The 14,104-nt window shown below is 38.2% G+C and overlaps 1 protein-coding gene across 1 annotated transcript in view; it reads right to left on the minus strand.

Moving 5' to 3' along the window:
• PCDH15 (protocadherin related 15) overlaps positions 1-14,104 on the minus strand; it is a 1,730,880-nt gene that overhangs the window by 1,081,620 nt on the left and 635,156 nt on the right. The window contains exon 5 of the mRNA XM_082269384.1: positions 9,297-9,457. Within this exon, the coding sequence (XP_082125510.1) occupies positions 9,297-9,457 (161 nt within the window). The remainder of the gene's footprint in view (positions 1-9,296; positions 9,458-14,104) is intronic.

Here is a 14,104-nt window from a genome sequence, read left to right on the forward strand (position 1 = left end):
CGATCGCGGGTGCCCAGCAGACCGGACCCGCTGTTTGGCTCCCCCTCTAGCCAATTGGCGACGCACACCCACACTAACTGCTACACAACATAACTAACTAACTACATAACATAACTAACTAACACAAAATAACTATGGCGGCTGGTAGGCAAGTGGTTAAAAAAAAATGTATAGGGCCACTAGCTGGCGATAAGTATCATAGCAATTTCCTATGATAATTAGTGCCATCTAGTGGTCAAATGTAATATTATATGTTTTAAAACATGAAAAAAACATTAAATCAGCCCAGGAAGTTTGCCCCATTCTCACAGAATGAATGTGCATGCATTTTCACGGGGCAAATAGTTATGCAGAGTTTTTATAAAAACACACCTAATTTTTTTATATTTCCTAATGCAATAGGCCTGATCAAGTACTAGGGCATTGCAGTCTATCAAAAAGGCTTAATAGCTGTGGTGTTAAACTGTAAACATTTTCCTCCCCAGTTTTTATTTGCATATGCAATATGCATACTTAGTCACTCAGAAATGTCAGCCTGTCCATACAGGCCTAATGTCTGTGGTGAAAATCTATAACATTTTCCATCTTCCGTCTTCTAAAAAATAAATAATTTGTTTTCTGTCCAGGTGCAAGATGCTTGCACTTTCCCTTGGAAATTGTGGCTTATCCAATAAAGCAAACTCGGGAAATGTAAAAATTAGCTAGATTCAAATGTATTGCTAAAACATAGGAATGACAGCACTCCGTTTTTTCAGTTCACACATGCAAAGCCAAGCCTACACCCTTCTGTTTCCTGTTATCATTTTTAAGCGTTCTCACAGTCCAAAATGTTACACTCACATGTCAATCCTTCATTTATTTTTGTTCATAGTTTACCCAGACTTTCCACATGCATACAGTTCTGTTTTCTGCAGTTTAATCACTTGCCACACTTGCTAACAGTACATAAGCTGCTAGTGGATGGCACAGCTAGGCATGTCAATATACTAGTACGTTGCCATGCATTTTCTGGTTTGTGGGCATGCATGCACGCACCCCCTGCTGACCTGTGCTGTGATTGGCTACAGGACAAGTTTGTCTGTAGGTTTCAGCCAATGATTTTGGACATGAACATGTTGATCGGCTTTAGCCAATCACAACACAGCCCTGTGCCTTTTTTGTAAACACCTACACAGGATCTGGCTGTTTCTTCTCTCCCTGAGCCCCTTTTCGTTCAGGGAGAGAAGAAATCCAGAACTGTGTGAGTAAAAACAGCACATTTACACTTGTATACACTTGTTAGGCACATTTAACCCTGTGATTTAACCTTTTGATTGCCCTGTCACTAGTGTCATTAATATAATGTACAGTATTTATCATTGATCACTGTATTAGTGCCATTAGTGACATCAGATAGCATCAGAGTCCATTAGCATCCCTGACAGCAAGTGGTAATTAGAGCCAGATTGCCTGCTACTCTATTACAGTCACACTATAGCTCGCTGATCACCACCACTCAGTCCTCCTGTAGGGTGCCCGGGCACACAGGGGGGCCCCAACAGCACGGGGAATCAGTGCTGTTGGGCGGAGGGGCAATCACAGAAGGAAGCCCTGTGTGGCTCTCTGCAGCAGCTGAAAGCCAGTTTCTCCCCCTCCTGTCAGCTTTAAGCTGCTGCAGGAAGAGACACAGACACAGGGCATCATTCCTATAATTGCTTCTCCGACACCGATCCCCGTCCCTGTTCTGCCTGCTTCTGATCCCCTCCCCCCCGTGTGCCCCCTTTTCACTGTGATGCCCCTCCCCCCCAGCAGCACTGCAGGCTACCCTGTCCTGTAAAAGAAAAAATGTAAAAAAATAATCATTAAACATTGTAATAAATAATTTTAGAAGATTGTAAGATAAAATAATTGTAAAAATTGTTAACATTTAAAAAATAAATTATACTTTTTTGTATCCGCTAATAATGATTTTAGTGTACTTTTTGTGAAAATATTGTCTTGATACATTCGGGGTGGGGGTGAAGGGCCCTGCCAGGTAGGCTGTACGGGGCCCCGTGATTTCTAACAGCAGCCCTGCCACCACTACTAGTACAATGTCTGTACGAATCAGTATCTTGATCACAATCAGAACTATATTATTGTCCCTAATAGTATAGTGTCCCCAAAAATGCAGCATTAGCAGGGTCAGCCCTGATCCTTGCCAGCACTTTTGTTTAGCCCCCCCTTCCAACAAGTGCAGTATCAGTATAATTTTTCTGATCACTGCCACCTCAGATAGATTGTCCACAAAACAGCAGTATCAGCAAGATAAGGCCTAATTGTATTCAAGTGCGAAAGCAGTCCCTAATTTCTAGCCACTAGGTATCTGTAAATTTAATGTTTAAAATGTCTAAAGAAAGGTACACTCGTGAGGGAGGGGGCCTAGAGGGTTCTGAGCATGACTGATGAGAGCAAAGGGAAAGCCTCACTAACAGAATCAGGCCAGAATTTGAACCTGTGGAAAGCAGCAGCACCCTGACAGCTAGCTCAGATGATGAATGGTGAAGAAGGACCCTGCTGAAGCCAAGCATACCTGACCTATGTTGTTAAAATGCTATAAACGCATAATTATGGTCATTTGCAGCAGGGTGCAAGTACTAGTGCTGCGCTACTTTTTTTAGTAATCTGGAAAGCACCAGTGGCATAGTACAACCGTTTAGACTCTAGCATAACAATATTTTATATTGAAGTTACGAGCACCAGCTATGCAATACAAGCTAGTGCGGTGGCTAGCCCTAGCAGCAAAATGCAACCTCAGCCACCAAAAATTTGAGTACATAGTAGCCTTCCAGAGGTGCTTGCAAACCCTAATTGGCTGCTAATAGATTCAACAGCACCTGTTATCCCTCCATTCAAAGACCAGCCCAGAGGTCAGGTGGAAACAGACAACTTAGCAATGACCCTTGACTTTTTTGAGCATTTTTTCCGTAAAGACCTCTACAACTTTATTATGGACCAAAGTAATATGCATCTCCAACTGTACATCGCTGCCATCCCAAATGTACACCTTGCCAGGCCATTTGAGTGGAAACTTATCACGGTGGCCAAAACCATTTTGCACCTATCCCTTAATATGGGCATTACAAAAAAAAAAAAATGAATTGTGGTCATATTGGGCCACAGACCCAATTCATCATATGCCCATGTTCTCTTCTGCAATTGCCAGGAGAAGATATGAGATAAAAATTCTTTTATGCATTTCAGTGACAATACTCTCTGTCATCTCCAGGGGGACCCTGACTATAGTCGGCTCTACAAAATTTGTCCCCTCCTAAATTACCTGTCCCAGAAATTTATATGCCCCAACAAATCATCTGCATAGACGAGTCCCTTTTACATTTTACTGGCAGGCTTGAATTAGGCAATATCTCCCCAGCAAGTTTTCAAGATATGAGGTCAGACCATATAAGCTCTGTGAAAGGACCACAGGGTATGCATACTTTTTTAAACCTTATGTCGGAAAAGACAGTCAAGTGGTGCCAGTGATTTTTAGCGGGACTGCAACATTGGGGCAGACAGATTTGACCCCTAACTGACATTGTTTACACTTTTTGGGGACCAGTGACTTTAATACAGTAATCACTGCTGAAATAATATGCACTGTTACTGTATACATGACACTGGCAAGGAAGGAGTTAATGCTGGGTGTGATCAAGGGGTTAAATGTAAGCTTAAATGTGCTTGCTAACTGGGGGGGGGGGGTGGGCTCTGTGAAAGGCACACAGAGATCAGTGTTTCACTAGCTGAAGACTAGCTGAAACACACAGTCTCTCTGTGCCTGTCTGAAAGAAGAGCCGCCTGCTTTGTTTACATTGGCAGATGGCTCTTCTGTCAGTTTCCCTGAAGATCGCGGGAGGCTGGCGGCAATCGAGCCCACTCTTCCCGTGGTCTGGCTCCCACTATGTCTAATCACAGTGGGAGAGTGGCTCCAGCAGTGCGCGTGCACCGCCGAGACCGCGTTCACATGATCACGTGGATCCACGTGATTATGCGCAGCCGAGGGGACCTGCCGCAGTGAATCTGTGTGGGGCGGTCGGCAAGTGGTTAATTTGGTAACCACTTAAGAAATCCCACAACTCTTTTTCTTTTTTTAGTGTTATTTAACACTAAACATTTATTCACGTCTGTAACTTATTCAAACCTTTTATCCCTTTTGTTTAGAAGATAAAAAAGATTGTTCTAGCAAACATGAAACCCCACTTCTATAGAATCGAATTAGGTAGAAAACAAGCAGTAATTTTCCAATACGATTTTATGTAATTGACAATCTCAAATTGCAAGCTTTCGAGAAGTTGGCTAATAACAGACTGGAAGAAAAATTAGGTATAGTATGCAGAAAGTGAAGTACAAATTAACTCTGTTAGTTTCTGTTCATTTACCCAGGCAGAGATTGCAAAGTTTAAAATTGTGTACAGTTTAACAATGTGTCCTATTTGGCTGCAGGAGCCCAAAGTCTTTTGCTACCAGTGTAACTTGAGTGATAAAAATGTAGTGTACAAAATAGGTGTACATGTAGTAGAGAAATAATTAACTCCTGGCTGGTGTGTAGATAGTAGTAAAATGTACTAGGTGCTAACTGGCTGGTGGAACTATCCTGTCTAATAGGCTCAAAGACATGATTATATTTGCAAAAAGTGTATTACCATAGGAGTATTGCCTTATGAGGCATTTATGTGTAATCTCCATTAGCAACCTGTAAATAGATTTGTGTATGTATATGTATATATATATATATATATATATAGAAATATATAAATATAAATATATAGAAATATTTAATTTACTGATTCCTTTTTGAAGTGCAGAAATGTTAGGTTGGGCTAAACATGTGTGTGTGCCTAAAGATGTTCTGCTATTTACCTGTCGTAAACTTGTATTCGAGAAAGGACAACACCTTAATTAAGTTCCTTTTCATAGACTTTATGGGGCCGAGGAAATAATTTTGACCGGGCTATTTCACCTCCTTCCTTATCTCTGCCTCCACTTCAAAGACACTCTCTTTATTTATACAATGAAAGTTGCCATTGGTTAGGAAATGGACAATTTACCCAGGGTATGGCCTTGCATACCTAATGCCCCATTAAGTGGGAGGCTACCTGGCATAATTAACCCCCCCCCCCAGAGAGGAGGTGATAGCGAGGGGCTGAATTATGCTAAAGCTAGGAGAAGGGGAAATTGTTCAATCCTGGATGAGATACGCCCGGAGGGAGGAGAGGGGTAAGATAGCTCCACCAATCAGAATAACCCTATGCAAGTCTATGAGAGATAGGTGTATATTAGTTTAAGTTTTAAACAGAGAAGGCGGAATGAGACATTTACCTTAACGGGGAACCATTATCATACTATACCACTGGTAAACATCAGGACATCTCCTAGCACTTATATGTATACATGCTTGTCCTATGTGTTGTCTGTCTTGCTGTTCATATTGTATCGTATACTATACCCTGTTTTAGTTCATTTTACCTATGATTTTTTTTTTCGTTTTCTGTACTATAGATAGATTGCTGTGTATTAGTTTAAGCCTCCTTGCTATTTACCAATACATTTCTATTGTTTTAAAGCTTTTACTCATGGTCAAAGAACCCTTATCAACCCAAATCATATCAGAGATATATTAAATCTCAAAATATAACTTATGGGTAACAGGAGCTATGTAGTTTAAAAAAAAGTATCCCTGCTAAGGGAAACCATTTACAGTATAAGATAAAGTTACAATTAAATCTCCACCCCACAGGTTACAGCATACAAAAAAAAAAGATCTAAACCAACTGAGGACCAAACCTGAAAGACCAGCTTATTTATGCAAACACATTTATTATGCTAGCATAATCTGTCCCAATGGAAACATTATTCAAAGTTTCTTTGAACAAAAAAAAACTATTTTTATACTACCATAAATCAATAATCATAATAAAAAAATAAAATAAAATAAAAGAGGCATTACTAAGTTGCAGCAGAAATGTTTCTTCATTATTGACTTAATTGACTAGCACGGATGAAGAAACAAAAAAAACCTATACTTTACACATTTGTGCACGTTAGTTACATAACTATATAAGCAACAAATAATTGACTATAGCTAACTATGTTAGGTATAATATCCTTGTGTTTTTTTTTAGGTTTAGCAACAAAAATGTAGTTGTGTGTGCCTACTTGATTGCTTAAGTATATTTATAAAGCAACTAATGTGACACTCACCAATAATTTACTGCAGGTGTATCTTCTTGGTGCATATGGTTGATTGCAATGAGTCACCTGATTCACCTGCAGTGAATATTTGGTGAAAGTCACATTCACTGCTCTAGAAATATACCAATCAAGTCAATTGATATTTAGGTATGCCTTTACATTAAGCCCATGTTCACATTAGTCATGTTTGACATGTGATTTGACATGTAAAATTGCAATTCAAATCGGAGCCAATTGCCGGCAATTGCACCATCCGAATCGGTGCGACGCAGACTTTGCTGCAATACTTTTGGCAACTTTGGGGGTGATTTCCATAGACATCTGTGCAGGAACTCCCACAGATGTCTGTGAAATCCCCCCCAAAGTCAGACTGAAATGCCAGCTTGAAATCGTGTGAGTTCAGCTGAACTCGCACAACTTCAAAACGGCCTCAGTGTGATGTGGAAATTGCATATTACATATTTCCCTCATTTAATACAGTGGCTCACTAATGCATTGTAATCTCTGGTCAAGAAGCCATATAAGGTCATACTTTTCTTTTGTAAAGGCTTGAGGAATGCAGTTTGACCAAGCCTAACCCCCCCCCCTTTAAAGTATTAGTCACTGTCCAAACAATGGATAAGCAAGCCCTTTTCTCCTCAGGACAAAGGGTGTTGGTTTGGGGGGATGGTATATTCCTTATATACAAGTCTAAATACGACTGCCCAAAGCTGCAAGAGTCAGTCTCACAGAAACATCCATGAAACAAGAACTTGACGCTGATTTCCCTGAGCCATGTGCATGAAATGGGACTCCATGGCTACAAACTTATTTTAGTTAAGTATTATATATTTGCTCTATCTTTATCTGTATCTGCCAGTCTTGTATTATGCTCCAAAATATTGTAATAGTTTTGTATGTAGAGATTGCTTTTGCATAGTAAAAGCACATTTATACATGTTATATGTCTACTTCTACTATCTTGTTTAGATTTACTAAAAGATGTAAGGTGAGGGTTTACCAAATTAATACATTTAATATAATGCAAAATAGATAAAAATTTGCAAAATATAGTTGTTGATTAATCTAAGAGATGGAACAATCCCATCACAATATTTTAGGCCAAATTAACTAACTCCATAGGTATTTCTCCAGGGTTTTTTTCTGTTTAGCAAACAACACTGAACATATAACAGTGCTTACTGAGTTTCATATTTTACAAACCTCTAAACACTTACTAAAGATGCAATAGCACCTAAGGAGCTTATCTCAGGGTTGCATTATATTATTACTACATTTACCAGTTCCCGCCCGGTCTATAGCAAAATGACGGCCGGGGGATGTTTGTTGGTCCAAGGGGACGTCATATGCTGCAGCGCGATCTGTCACCAGCTGTGTCCATTGGACACAGCCTAAGACTTATCAGTGTATCAGCCTGCTGCCAGTACCATGTGATTACAGTGACCAATCACAGCAGATCACATGACAATTGTAAACAAAGGATGGCTTCCTTTTATGGCATCCATTGTGTACAATTGTGTTGCTAGCTGTAACTGTTCACAGTGATCACATAATTCAGCCAGGGCCAATCACAGCCCATCTGTACCATGTAATTATATGTGACCAATCACAGCTAATCACAACAAAACACACTGAATGAATCAGTTTATTTCAATAAAAATTGTTGCTTATTCCAGTAAAATTCACTGGTATAAACAATCATAATGTGTAAAAAGAAAACAAAAATCCTTCCTCAGACTAGTACAGCGTTACTATGATAACCTTGTATTGCTGTGGTCACGGTGTGTAAAAAAATAAAACATAAAAAAAAAGTGATAAAAAAGAAAAATTGAAAATATTATTTTATTAATTTAATTTTTTTACAGTGTCACCAGTCAGTGTTTTTTTTAATTACTTTATTTTTCCAACTTTAAAAAACTTGCCATGCCTCTTACTAAATACCTTGGACTTTCTACTTTCCAAAAATGAGGCGTATTTGTAATGTAATGGTGTTTTCAGGCCTCAAGAAATGAGACTGAGAGTGTGTGGACTCTATAGCTTTCCTACAGACCAAATATTATACACAAGTTTGGGTTAATTCCACCAAAAAAATGTAGCAGAATACATTCTGGCCAAAATGTACGAAGAACAATTATTTATTTTCAGTATTTTCTAACAGAAACAAAGAATAAGCCTTTTTTTTTTTTTCAAAATGTTTTTTGTTTATTTAGCAAAAAATAAAAAATCCAGAGGTGATTAAATACCACCAAAAAAAGTATATTTGTGTGAAAAACAGCTAAAAAGAATTCATTTGGTTCAGTGTTGCATGACCACGCAATGTCATTCAAAGTGTGACAGCGCTAAAAGCTGAAAATTGGTTTGGGCAGGAAGGGGTTAAAAGAACTCAATCAATAATTCAGTTTATATTTGCAGCTTTCTGATTCCTGCTAGCAGAAATTTAGCTCATTAAAAAACCTTCACTGCACTTAAAGCTACTCTTTAGGCAAACAGAAATGTCAAGTATTTTAATTCCAACATTTTTCATTTCCATAAACACTTTACAATGTGCCTTTGAACTTGTTAGAAAATTTGACTTTTGTAGGTAGAGTCAATTCCCTAGTAACGCCCTTACCATCCTTGCAAGTAATAACACTCTCCTTTTCTGAAAGTGTCCAATTGTTTTATGTGCAGGCCCATCTCTGCCCCTTTCTTCATTTTCCCTCATAACCTTTTATTTAGCTGCTGAGGGACTTAGACATGTAATTTGAGTGATATTTCTGAGCCTGCTGGGACTGGTGACATTACATCCATGATGGTGTTACCCAGTAGCAGTCTCAGGGTTTTTGGATGTTTACAAAAGGGAGGCTTTCACGGTTAAATAACATGCATAACATATTTTAAATGCACATATCATTTTATGAGAAGAGTATTATTGAAACAAATGGTCTTGCAACAGATTCTCTTTACGCCGGACTTTAAAAACCAAGGGTGTCTTTGACCTGTAGTTTTCACTTCCTGGAATTGAAGAATGTCCTTAAAATTAAGATTTTTGTAGTCATTCAGACTGTTGTTTTTTCAAATAATTACAATTAGATAAATAGACTTACATCTCTATCCAGTACTCTCCCAGTGCTGTTGAGATATAACTTCTGAGTAACTGGATCCAGTATCACCCAGTAGTCTGCATTGTCTCTCAAAGTTAGTGTTATAGTAGGATTAGATCCACCAGCAGTCCCTGTAATTTGCATATTGTCCACTATGATTGTTCCTGTTATGACAAAAAATACAACATAGTTTAGTACATACATTTTCATATTTGTATTTGGTTTTTCAAATCAAATGTTAACACACAGCTGTGTTAAAGTTACCCTTTTTGAACGTCTGCATAAAATACATTTCATATTTATTACAATTCTGCATGAATACATTCCTAACATGTCACAATATAAAGTAACATATTATTTTTTTATGTACCGTTAATGTAAGGAAAGCCGACATCTATTGTCAGAGGTGGAGAGGTGGACAGGTGATGTCGTGATCTCTGCCTCAGTCAATCAGAGGAAGCATTGTATTTATTCAGAACATGCAAAGCTTTCTGTGAATGGCTGAGCAGTGCTCAGGCCGACTCAATTTTGTTCCGAGAGTGGGACGGGAAGTTACTGTCCTGCTGCCAGAACATAGTGCTGAACAGTATACTCATGATTTTTTTTTGTGCTACAATTTGCTTTGTTATATACAGCAGCTGCACCCCAAGCTGATTCATCTCAATTGTTAAAAAAAAAAAGTGTTTTTTCTAGGTAACTTTAGCAGTAACAACTTTTTTTTTTATATCAAAAAATAACAAGCCAGCTTTGCTTGGCAGATAGAAAAGGGGAGTTGTTCACTGAGGCTTTCCTGGTTGTAGCTGATGTAAAACTGTCCGGCCGTGTGTCAATTACTATCAAACTCTTATTTAGAATTAAGCGACTTCCTAATAATTGAAGGGCTCACAGCAATAATAAGGCAGTTCCAGTTTTACTAACTTTTTACAAAATAAAAAATTATAATTTTTTTTCTTCAATTTGAGTTTGAAGTGTTTTACACACTTTCTGCCCATGGATTAATACACGATTCAACACTTTAACATACAAAAATATATAACTGTTTCAATTAACCACTTGAAGACATACTAAATCCCTTTTTTGTCTAGGCCAGTTTAGTTTTAGTTTTTAGCACTGTAACAGACAATTACTCAGTCATGCAATACGGTACCGAAAATAATGTTATATCTTTTTTGAGACAGGTAGAGTTTTTATTTTGAGATGGCTAATTGTCACTAGGGTTTTTTTATCTTTCTTTTTTACCATATAAAGGAAAAAAATACCAAACATTTTTTAAAAAATAAGTGTCTCTAAGTTTATGTTATGAAGCTTTTCAAATGACAGAAAAATGTACCATGGTAAATGTGCCGTCGTCCCAATATAATTATATTAGGAAAACAGAAAGGAAGAAAGGCAGGACTGTATATGCACTAAATGAAGGGATGTGCACAAGTATGTACACCTTCGTTAAAAATACATCTTTATTGACAAATTAAAAGAACAGAAACATAACACAACATAGTACACATATATACATATAAAAATTTAGACCCATAGCTCCCCTCCAAGGTAGCTAGTACAAGGTACCAGATTGTTCAAGGATCTAAATATAAGTGCAGTCTGGCGGTCCCCGGTAAGCCAATGTATTTGAAAAGCCAAGCTTTTCAAACACATTTCTTCAAGAAAATATACCAAAATATATGTTTCTTTTGTTAAAAAAATAAGTGTATATTATTTATTTTTTAAAGTCTTCAAATTATAGTATATACAATATATTTTAAATGTATCCACCCTGATGTTCTGACTGCTTATCTCATTTATTGAGGCCCTAAAACACCCCTTCCCCTTTCCCAAATAACCCATTGTTGGAAATTAGACAATCCAAGGTATTTAGTAAGAAGCATGGTGAGTTATTTGAAGTTTACATTTTTTTTTGTATATTTTTGAAAATTGAAAAAGTAAATCAATTTTCATTTTATTTCACAAAGTTGTAATTTCAACAAGGTATTTTTCTCTCATGGCATAGACATACTTACAAATAAACCCCAAATGGTATCCACAAGTATGAAGATACCATGTGTGTGAGATGAGATGTTTCCATTGTCTAGATGCATAAAAAGAACTAAAATCCAAGCAGCACCTTCAGGCTTTTAAAGGGGCATAAATAATATATTTGATTTCCTAGCTACCTGTCACATTTCTGAAGTGCAAAGACTGGAGAAACATCCACATAATGATCACTTTTTTTAAAGTATTCCCTTCAACACATTTAATTAGAGGCATGCCAATTATTTGTAGACCTCATTTTTTGCCACACGTTTTTTGAAAAATGAAGAAATAAAATAAAATTTTAATTTTTACATACAGTTGTCAATTAATAAGATATTTCTCCTACGTGGCATGGGCCTACTTATAATGACACCTCAAAACTCTCTCTGCCATTTCCAAGTTTTGGGTAACCATACATGTGGGACTTTGTTTGCAGCATAGCTGCATAGAGTGGCCCAAAATCCAAGAAACACCTTCAAGCTCTCAAAGGAAATAAATTGGACATCTATTTTCTAATAAGTTGTTAGAAAATGGGGAAGGAAAATGGAAATGTATTTTTTACACAAAAATGTTAATTATTAAGATATTTCTAACACACAGCATGGACAACAGAATTACACCCCAAATAACACTCTTCCACGTCTCCTGAGTATAGGAATATCACATATGAGAGACTTTTTTTGCAGCCTAGCTGCACAGAGGAGCCCAAAATCGAGGTAGCCCTTTCAGCCTTTCAAGGAGCATACATTACAGGCCCCTGGGGCACTACCCAGTATAAACACCAACAAAATGACCACATTTTGGGTAGAAATATTTGTCACAGGTTTTTTAAAGAAGGGAAAGAAAATTAAAATGTATTTTTTTAAACAAAATTGTTAATGTGATAAAAAGATATTTCTCACACACAGCATGGGCATACACTCCAAAACACATTCTGCTACTCCTTCTGTGTATGGGGATACAGCATGTGTGAGATTTTTTTTTTCACTGTTTGGACTGAATCGGACATTGCATCTTGTGCATAAGAAAAAACAACTAACACGGTATCAAAAACTGTGTGAGGTGATGTTCAGTTTGTCAACAGGTTGTCTGTTCAGCCCCCTTTTTGGTGGGAGTAAAAAAATCATATATAAAAGTGGCATTTCTACCTCTTCTATATAAAAAAGCTTCTTGATGTCACTGGTTCCCCAGGAAGCTGTGGGTGCACTGATGTCAGGGGAATTCAAACCACTTAAGCAGTGGAATGGGCATATCAGTGACATCACTGGCCATAATTCAGCAATGACATTACCCAAATATGGCCATGGCTATATTTGATCAATGATGTCACCACCATTCCCCCTTTCTCTTATATAGCTGATAACAGTTCCAGGAGCTGTCATTTGGCTATTAATACTGTTGGATTGGTTGTGTGAGTTGAATATTCATTTGTTTTTTTCAGTGAGTGGCGGGCATCATGATTGACAATGGAGTTAAAATAAGAGATTTTGGGGGATTTTCATTTTTTTAATGGACTTAAATTTGTGTGTCTTTATTTCTAGGGTACCCCTAACTCATTTCCATGGGGGGTAGTATCTGGGGGCACCCTTTTTTATCAGACCCTCACTACCACCAGCCAGGGTTGTGGGATGAGACCCTTGTCACCATAAACATGAGGACAAGGCACCTCCCCCATGTAGGGGGGGTGTGGCCTGATATGGTTCAGGAGGGGTGGTGTACACTTGTCTCCCAATTTCATTGAAAGCAGGTTGCATGGTGGGTTTAAGGATCTGGTATGGATTTCTTTAGGGGCCTCACACTTTTTCACTCAAAGGGCCTGGTGTGTATTTTAGGAGGAAACACTACTGTTTCTTTCATTTAATTATTTATTTTTTATTCTTGCTGTGGGATGTACTATCACAAAAAATACAGTTTAAATTTCCAGCAAGTTCTTTAAAAATACTAATAATATCACTAATAACCACTAATGGTGAGCAGGGCTGCTGTTAGAAATCACGGGGCCCTATAAAGTCTACCTGGCAGGCTCCCCCGCCCCCGATTATATCAAGACAATGTTTTCACTAAAAATATACTAAATTCATTATTAGCGGACACAAACATAACAGCTAACTTGTGTGAATTAGCCCTTTTTAATTGTTTTTTATATTTAATTTTTTACAATGTTTAATTGTTTTTTTTTTACAATTTGTTATTTTTTACAGGACAGGGAAGCCTGCAGCACTGGAGGGGGGGGGGGGGCACAGTGAAAGGGGGGCACGGGGGGAGGGGGGATCAGAAGCAGGCAGAACAGGGAGGGGGATCAGTGTTGGAGAAGCAATTACAGTATCGATGCCCTGTGTCTGTGTCTCTGCCTGCAGCAGCTGAAAGCTGGCAGGAGGGAGAGAAACAGGCTTTCAGCTGCTGCAGAGAGCCACACAGGGCTTCCTTCTGTAATTGCCCCTCTGTCCAACTGCACAAATTCCCTGTGCTGTTGGGGCCCTCCTGTGTGCCCGGGCCCCTACAGGAGGACTAGTGGTCCCCCCTATCAGCGGCCCTGATGGTGAGTATCAAGGCTGCTTACCAGACATATGCATATTGTTTTTTTTACTATACTATGAGGCTGTCTTATCACCTTCTAGGGGGGCAACATTTATTGAAATTGCAGAGAAGATAAATTGTTGGAAACGTTAATGTGAGAGTGCCTCAGATATTATTCCGAATATCTATTACAGAAGGCTACAGTGATAGTTGTTTAAAAAGGTCTGTCTGACCACTCTTTTGATACTCACCTTTGATGCCTTTTGGAA

This window comes from Pelophylax lessonae, assembly GCF_965119305.1.
Source record: "Pelophylax lessonae genome assembly, chromosome: 9".
Taxonomy (NCBI): Eukaryota; Metazoa; Chordata; class Amphibia; order Anura; family Ranidae; genus Pelophylax; species Pelophylax lessonae.